This window comes from Oenanthe melanoleuca, chromosome 26 (assembly GCF_029582105.1).
Source record: "Oenanthe melanoleuca isolate GR-GAL-2019-014 chromosome 26, OMel1.0, whole genome shotgun sequence".
Taxonomy (NCBI): Eukaryota; Metazoa; Chordata; class Aves; order Passeriformes; family Muscicapidae; genus Oenanthe; species Oenanthe melanoleuca.
This window is the reverse complement of record NC_079359.1, coordinates 988,791-997,099: the sequence shown is the minus strand read 5'-3', so window position 1 is coordinate 997,099 and position 8,309 is coordinate 988,791. Positions and strand designations below refer to the sequence as shown.

General features: G+C 53.5%; 1 protein-coding gene across 1 annotated transcript; it reads left to right on the top strand.

Annotated features, from left to right (window-relative positions):
* Positions 1–641: 641 nt before the first annotated feature.
* Positions 642–7,965, top strand: RAB29 (RAB29, member RAS oncogene family). The gene is made up of 5 exons (XM_056511509.1): positions 642–806; positions 2,370–2,441; positions 4,398–4,579; positions 5,596–5,717; positions 5,978–7,965. Exons 1-5 carry the CDS (start codon positions 683–685, stop codon positions 6,093–6,095), a joined length of 618 nt encoding a protein of 205 aa, XP_056367484.1. The 5' UTR covers positions 642–682; the 3' UTR covers positions 6,096–7,965.
* Positions 7,966–8,309: the final 344 nt, after the last annotated feature.

Sequence of the window (8,309 nt, the reverse complement as noted above, 5' to 3'; positions counted from 1 at the left end):
TTTGGTGGGAGAAGGGCCAGCAATAGGGGAGACTTGTTTAAAAATGCAAAATCCACTGGGAGAGGTTTGTGCCTGTTGTGGGGCTGGATCTGGGGGGGCACAGAGCAGGGTTTGGGGTACAGGGGATGTGCAGGGATGGATCTGGGGGTGTACAGGGCAGGATTTGGGGGTGCACAGAGCAGGATCTGCTGACACGGGATGCTCGGGGCTGGGTCTGGGGGTGCACAGAACAGGATTTGGGGGTGCACAGAGCAGGGTTTGGGGAGCACAGAGCAGGGTTTGGGGGAGCACAGAGCAGGATCTGGGGGTGCACAGAGCAGGATCCGGGGGAGCACAGAGCAGGATTTGGGGGTGCACAGAGCAGGGTTTGGGGGAGCACAGAGCAGGATTTGGGGGCGCACAGAGCAGGATTTGGGGGAGCACAGAGCAGGATTTGGGGGTGCACAGAGCAGGGTGCGCTGACACAGGCGATGCTCGGGGCAGGATTTGGGGGTGCACAGAGCAGGGTTTGGGGGTGCACAGAGCAGGGTGCGCTGACACAGGCGATGCTCGGGGCAGGATCTGGCGGTGCCCGGGGCCGGCTCAGACCGAAAGCACCGAACTGCAGCTCCCGGCAGCCCCGGGAGGCTCCGCCCTGCCCCAGCTGAGCCTCACATGACCGAGCGGGGCCGGGCCGGCCGGGATGGGGCAGCGCGATCGGATGTTCAAGGTGCTGGTGGTGGGGGACGCCACGGTGGGCAAGACATCGCTGGTGCAGCGCTACGCCAACGACAGCTTCAACCGGCACTACAAATCCACCGTGGGAGGTGAGCCCTGCCCTGCCCTGCCCTGCCCTGCCGGGCTCCTGGGGGGTTCCCCGGGGCTTTCCGGGGGTTCCCTGGGGGTTTTCGGGGTCCGGCACCGCTCTCGTCCCGATGCGCATCCCGAGCCGCGCCCCTCGCCCCCCGCCCCGGGGAACTCGCCCCTGTGTCCTCCGTCCTCCTGGGGGTTCCAGGGTGTTTCCTGGGGAGTTTCTGGATGTTCCCTAGGGGTTTTCGGGGGGTTCTAGGGGGTTCCATGGGGTCCCGGGGTCCGGCACCGCTCTCGTCCCGGTGCGCATCCCGAGCCGCGCTCCTCGCCCCCTGCCCTGGGGAACTCGCCCCTCTGCCCCCCCGTCCTCCCCGGGCTCCTGGGGGGTTCCCCGGGGGTTTTAGGGGATTTTCGGGGGGGTTCTGGGGCTTTCTGGGGAGTTCTGAGGTCCGGCACCGCTCCCGTCCCGGTGCGCATCCCGAGCCGCGCCCCTCGCCCCCCGCCCCGGGGAACTCGCCCCTTTGTCCCCCCGTCCTCCTGGGGGTTCCAGGGTGTTTCCTGGGGGGTTCCAGGGTGTTTCCTGGGAGTTTCCTGGGGGTTTTCGGGGGGTCCTTGGGAGTCCCGGGGTCCGGCACCGCTCCCGTCCCGGTGCGCATCCCGAGCCGCGCTCCTCGCCCCCCGCCCCGGGGAACTCGCCCCTGTGTCCTCCGTCCTCCCCGGGCTCTGGGGTTGGGAATTTGGGGTCGGAACAGCCGCGGATCATCGGTGTTTATGGGGCATGAACTCCCGGGGGATTCTGTTCCTCTGCCCGGCTCGTTTGGGGTGTCCCATCCTTCTCCACCCCATGGAATAACCACCCCAGAGATTTAAACTGGATAATCTGAGTTTACGGGCTCAGCTCATCCCAGTAAAAGCAGCAGCAGCGCTGGTTTGGCATCGATTGGAGAGCCTGGCCTCGCTGCTGAGGGGAAGGTCTGGGAGGAGCAGGCTGGGAATGGGGCTGAGCAGGATTTGGGTTTTGTGTAAATGAATAACCTGGAGCTGCCAAGGAAATCTCCCCAAGGACCCAGAATGGAGAGGGCTGAGCAGAGCTGTTTAAATCTTCTTATTCCTGGCCTGAGAGAGGATGGATTTGGGGTTGGAAATGCCAGAGAGCCCCAGAGCTCCAGGCTGTGCCCTGGTCTCTCCCAGCAGGAAATGCTGCAGACTGGTTTCTGGTTTGTTTTTTTTTTTTTGGGTTTTTTTTTTTTTTTTTTTTTTGTGCTTTGTTCCTGGTTTTGGGTCTGGCTGCAGGAGCAGGGCAGGTTTTGCACATCAGGATCTGAGAACAGCCCAGGGCTTCCCCTTTCTGACTCCCTGGGCTGCTTGCATCAAATCTGGGCTGGCTCAGGTGGGAGGGAGCTCCCAGCTCCCCTGTCCCGGGTGGCCCCAAGCCCCATCCAGGCTGGAACTGGCCGTGGGCTGGTGGCCCTGGGCCAGGATTCTGTGCTGGGGGCTGGGGTGGTGCTCTGGGGATGGGGACAGGCTGTGCAGAGTGGCCCTGATCACATTTCCCTTCTGGTTTTTTGGGGATTCTCCAGTGGATTTTGCACTGAAGGTGGTTCAGTGGTCGGAGTCAGAGACGGTTCGGCTGCAGCTCTGGGACATTGCAGGTATTTTGAAGGTTTTTCTAAAGTTCTCATTTTTTGGCCTTTTTTGCCTTCTTTTCCCCCTTTCTCTTCCTTTTTCTTCCTTTTCCTTCTCCTCCAAAAATAAATCCCAGGAGCCTGTGGATTCCAGGGACAGGACTGCTCTGCATTGCTGCCTCGAGCCTGCTGTAGCAATTTAAATATTTAATTAAAAATCCACCTGCAAGGAATGCACACAGCAATTCCTGCTGAGCCTTTCCTTTCTGTTCCAGAGCCAGAGCAGAGGGAATGTGGGACTGGCTGGATATGAGACTGCTCAGCTCCAAATCCTGTGTTAAAATCCAAATTTCTGGCAATGAGACACACTCTGAGGAGCAGAATTACATGGGCTGGAGTGGCACCTGCTCCCTGGAGAGGGCAGAGAAATAATTTCCCAAATTCCCTGGCACCAGGAGAGGTCTGGGCAGCAGCAGCATCTCTAAAATGGCACCTCTGGATGTGGAGCAGGGAGGGAAACAGGGCTGTGGTTTCCTCTGGTTTTGTTGCTCGGGTGCCTGGAATCCTTAAAAAGGCAACAGGAAGGAGAAGTTGGCAGAGTGAGCAATGCAGCAAGAAACTGCTTTCAGTTTTGGCCCCAGAAAGGAGCTGGAGGTGTGGGCAGCACTGAGGGACAGTGGGAATAATGCAGATATTGGGGCTGGCCCATCCCTGGAAGGGTCCCAGAGCACCTGGAGCTCCCTGGCACAGGGGAAGGTGTCCCTGCCCATGGCAGGGGGTGGCACTGGGTGATCTTTGCCCCCTTTTCACCCAAACAAATCTGGAATGTCCTAATTCTACCATCTGAGACGTGCCCAGTGCAGAGACACTGAGGCAGAACACCCAGCCTGAGCTGCCACATCCATTTCCCAGAGACCATGAGGTGCCATGGTTCCCATGAGCCACCCACAGACCATGAATGATGCCATGGTTCCCTTGAGCCACCCAGGGACCATGAATGATGCCATGGTTCCCATGAGCCACCCACAGACCATGAATGATGCCATGGTTCCCATGAACCACCCACAGACCATGAATGATGCCATGGTTCCCATGAGCCATTCACAGACCATGAATGATGCCATGGTTCCCTTGAGCCATTCACAGACCATGAATGATGCCATGGTTCCCATGAGCCACCCAGAGACCATGAATGATGCCATGGTTCCCTTGAGCCATTCACAGACCATGAATGATGCCATGGTTCCCATGAGCCACCCAGAGACCATGAATGATGCCATGGTTCCCATGAGCCACCCACAGACCATGCCATGGTTCCCATGAGCCACCCACAGACCATGCCATGCCATGGTTCCCATGAGCCACCCAGACACCATGAATGATGCCATGGTTCCCTTGAGCCACCCAGGGACCATGAATGATGCCATGGTTCCCATGAGCCATTCACAGACCATGAATGATGCCATGGTTCCCTTGAGCCACCCACAGGCCATGCCATGGTTCCCATGAGCCATTCACAGACCATGCCATGCCATGGTTCCCATGAACCACCCACAGACCATGCCATGGTTCCCATGAGCCACCCACAGGCCATGCCATGGTTCCCATGAGCCATTCACAGACCATGCCATGCCATGGTTCCCATGAACCACCCACAGACCATGCCATGGTTCCCATGAGCCACCCACAGACCATGAATGATGCCATGATTCCCATGAGCCACCCACAGACCATGAATGATGCCATGATTCCCTTGAGCCATCCAGACACCATGAATGATGCCATGGTTCCCATGAGCCACCATGAGGTGCCATGGTTCCCATGAGCCACCCACAGACCATGAATGATGCCATGGTTCCCTTGAGCCATTCACAGACCATGCCATGCCATGGTTCCCATCAGCCACCCACATGCCATGCCATGGTTCCCGTGGGCCAAGGCCAGACCCACAGCTGGGGCTGTTTTGTGCTGGCTCTGACCCAGGGCAGGAGCGCTTCACGTCCATGACCCGCCTGTACTACAGGGAGGCCTCGGCCTGTGTCGTGCTGTTCGATGTCACCAACAGCAGCACCTTCAGCAACAGCCAGAAGTGGAAGCAGGACCTGGACAGCAAAGTGCTGCTGCCAGATGGGAGCCCAGTGCCCTGCCTGCTGCTGGCCAACAAGGTGAGCCTTGTGGGATTTATGGCTTTTGTGTGGGTTTTGTGTTGGTTTCTGCCTTTCAATGATGGATTTTCCCTTCCTTTCCAAACCCCCCTTGTGTTCTCCCTGTGCCAGCGCTGCCTCAGGAGCCCTTTCCAAATTCAGTTTGAGACTTGCCTGCTCTGGGAGATGCAGATGACTCAAAGATGGGGTGGGTGGGCAGGAGAGTGGCTTTTCTGATCCACTTCTCCACAAATGACACTTCAATAATTATTTATTTCCCTTGATTGCTTTGCAAACTCCCTGAGGAGGGGGCAGCCGGGGGGGATTTGGGATCTCATCCCAGGAACAGGGACAGGAGGAGAGGGAACGGCTCAGGCTGGGCCAGGGGAGGCTCAGGGTGGATTTTAGCAGGAATTTCCTCATGGAAAGGGTTGGCAGGGGCTGCCCAGGGAGGTTTGGAGTGCCCAGCCTGGGGGTGGCACTGAGTGCTCAGGGTGGGGATCGGGCACAGCTGATCCATGATCCCACAGGGATTTTCCAGCCTCAGGGATCCTGGGATTCTGCTTGGCCAGGATCAGGGAAATTGGGGTGGCTGCACCAGGAGCTCTGGGCCAGGCTCTGTCCATCCTGGTGGCATCAGTGCCACCACACCTGTGCCACCTCTCCTGGCACATTTGGGATGAGGGACAGTGTTGGAATCTCCATTCCAGGCGTGCCTGCCTGAGGTGTGTCAGTGACTGAGATATCAGATAAAGAAATTGCTGCTTGCAGCATCCCAGGAGAGCCTTGCCCCAAGAGCTGGGAGCTCCTCACAGCCCCTGAATGGCCCCCCAGCTTCAAAATTAGGGAGAAATTCCTCCCTGTGAGGATGAGGAGACCCTGGCACAAATTATCCCAAGAAGCTGTGGCTGCCCCATCCCTGTTAGTGTCCCAGGCTGGGACAGGGAGATGTCCCAGGGGTGGGACTGGGGGATTTTTGTCCCACCAACCCAAACCATTCTGGGGTTCTGAAATGCTGTGTGAACTCCTCATTGCAGTGTGACCTCTCCCCGTGGGCAGTGACCAGGGAGGAAATCGATCGCTTCAGCAAAGAAAATGGATTTTCAGGTTGGGTGGAGACGTCTGTGAAGGAAAACAAGAACATCAACGAGGCCATGAGGTAGGGACAGGCCTGTGGGGTGTGCCAGGGCCCATTCCCTGCACCCCTGGCACTGCCCAGGGCCGGGGCTTGGAGCAGCCTGGGATGGAGGAAAGTTCCCCAAGTCCATTCACCATCCCTTAACCTGATCTTTTATCATTTCCTCATTTTTTCCCATCGTTTACTCACTTTCAGTTGACATCCTTCTGGGCTTTGTTTTCATGTTTGACTCTTTGGTTGAGCCACCACCCCCACACAAACCCACGACTGTTTTTCCCCAGGGTTCTGATTGAGAAGATGATGTGCTCATCCTCAGGAGATGGGAGCTCTGCCTCTGCTGGCACTGGGGACTACATCAGCCTCCAGGAGACCTCTCCCCCAGGCTGGGGCTGCTGCTGAAGCCCTGGCACTGATCCTCACCATCATCATCCTCACCATCACCTTTCCCTCAACTCTCACTGCTCTGGGGCTTCTTCCCCCTGAGATTTTGAACTTTTCTCTGCTCAGTGACTTGGAGTGGGGATGGAAGGAAGAGGAGGGGGAAGATTCCTCTTTTTTCCCAGTGGGAGATTTGGTGGAGCACAATCCATATCCAAGCAGTGGCTTGGATTACATTGAATTTTTTTATTTTTTTTTTTTAATTTTTGAGCACTTCCTCCTCTGGCAGTGCTGGCCTGTCCCAGGCTGAGCTGTCAGAGGGAATATTTTAATTTTCTGCACCTTTAGCCCTGCAGTGACCTTTGGGGACACACCCTGAGCCCTGTGGGTTCCCAGCTGTGGAATGATGGATCTGTGTCCTGCAGGGCCCAGCACTCCCATCAGGAGCTGTGAAATCTGGGGGTGAATTTTGGGAGCTGGAGCAGCACAACCCTCACCCCCCCAAATTCAGAGACCCCAAAATTCAGTCAGGAGCTGCCAAAATGGGAATTTAACTCCTGCCAAGCCCCTTTTCCTGCTCTGCTGCCCCTTTATTGGGGTGAGAGGGGCTGTAAATCCCTTTGTGTGCCCCTAAAAGGGCCCTTTGCACTTTTGGGACACCTCCACCCCTCCCCAAACTGCTTTTGGCAACTGCTGCTCAATTGCCCTCCCACCATTCTGCTGCAGCCAGGAGGGAATTTGGGGTAGGAAACAGCTCCCTAAAAACCCCTCCTGCTGTTTTAGTGGGGAGGAGGAAGAGAAAAAGACTTTGTGGGATAAAAGGAAAGGAAGGAACCACTCCCCATTTCCCTTTGGTGCCACTTTCCCCCCACACATCCCAGATTTTTGTGGTGGAGAAGAGACCTGGCCAAAAAAATTTGGTACAAATTGAGGAGGATTTATAGGAAATTCCCACTTCAGGGCTGGAGTTTTGTGTGTTTAATTCTGTGTGTTAATTCTGTTTAATTTTGTGTTTAATTCCCCCACACATACCAGATTTTCATGGTGGAGAGCAGTTCTGGCCAAAAAAATTTGGTACAAATTGAGGAGGATTTTTAGGAAATTCCCACTTCAGGGCTGGAGCTCTGTGTGTTTAATTCTGGATTTTTGTGTTCAATTTTATGTGTTAATTCTGTTTAATTTTGTGTGTTTAATTCCCCCCACACATCCCAGATTTTCATGGTGGAGAAGAGACCTGGCCAAAAAAAAATTGTTACAAATTGAGGAGAATTTTTAGGAAATTCCCACTTCAGGGCTGGAGCTCTGTGTGTTTAATTTTATGTGTTAATTCTGTTTAATTTTGTGTGTTTAATTCTGGATTTTTGTGTTCAATTTTATGTGTTAATTCTGTTTAATTTTGTGTGTTTAATTCTGGATTTTTGTGTTTAATTCTGTGTGTTAATTCTGTTTAATTTTGTGTTTAATTCCCCCACACATCCCAGATTTTTGTGGTGGAGAGCAGTTCTGGCCAAAAAAATTTGGTACAAATTGAGGAGAATTTTTAGGAAATTCTCACTTCAGGGCTGGAGTTTTGTGTGTTTAATTCTGGATTTGTGTATTTAATTCTGTGTGTTAATTCTGTTTAATTTTGTGTGTTTAATTCCCCCCACACATCCCAGATTTTCATGGTGGAGAAGAGACCTGGCAAAAAAAATTTGGTACAAATTGAGGAGAATTTTTAGGAAATTCCCACTTCAGGGCTGGAGTTCTGTGTGTTTAATTTTATGTGTTAATTCTGTTTAATTTTGTGTGTTTAATTCCCCCACACATCCCACATCTTTTTCTGCACCCTTGGTTTTGGAAACAGGGAGAACTGGTTAACAACCAGTTGAAATTTTATTTCATTGTCTTAAAAAAAAAAAAAAAAAGAAGAAAAAATGGCTTTTTAATCCTGTAAATATTTAATCCTATCAATATTTCTAGTTCTTTGTAGAACATGAGAGAAGTGCCTCATTTTTTAAAGGAGCTGCCACTTAAGATTCAGGTTTTATTTATTGGTTTTTGTACTTGCACCTTAAAGTGTTTCAGCAAAGATCTCTCCTTAGAGATGGGAAATCTTACCCAGAGCAGATAAAATTCCTAATTCCTGCTCCATCCAATCCCAGAATCATGGGATGGGTTGGGAGGGAAGGATTTTAAAAATTCCTGGCCTTGGGCACTGCCAGGGACCATTAATAATAATCAAATAATTCTACA

Excerpts from the sequence above, each read along its gene's own strand:
- RAB29 (XM_056511509.1), top strand. The coding sequence starts at position 683 with ATGGGGCAGCGCGATCGGATGTTCAAGGTGCTGGTGGTGGGGGACGCC. Across the intron at positions 807-2,369 it reads CTACAAATCCACCGTGGGAG|TGGATTTTGCACTGAAGGTG; the intron begins GTGAGCCCTGCC and ends GGGATTCTCCAG. Across the intron at positions 5,718-5,977 it reads AACATCAACGAGGCCATGAG|GGTTCTGATTGAGAAGATGA; the intron begins GTAGGGACAGGC and ends GTTTTTCCCCAG.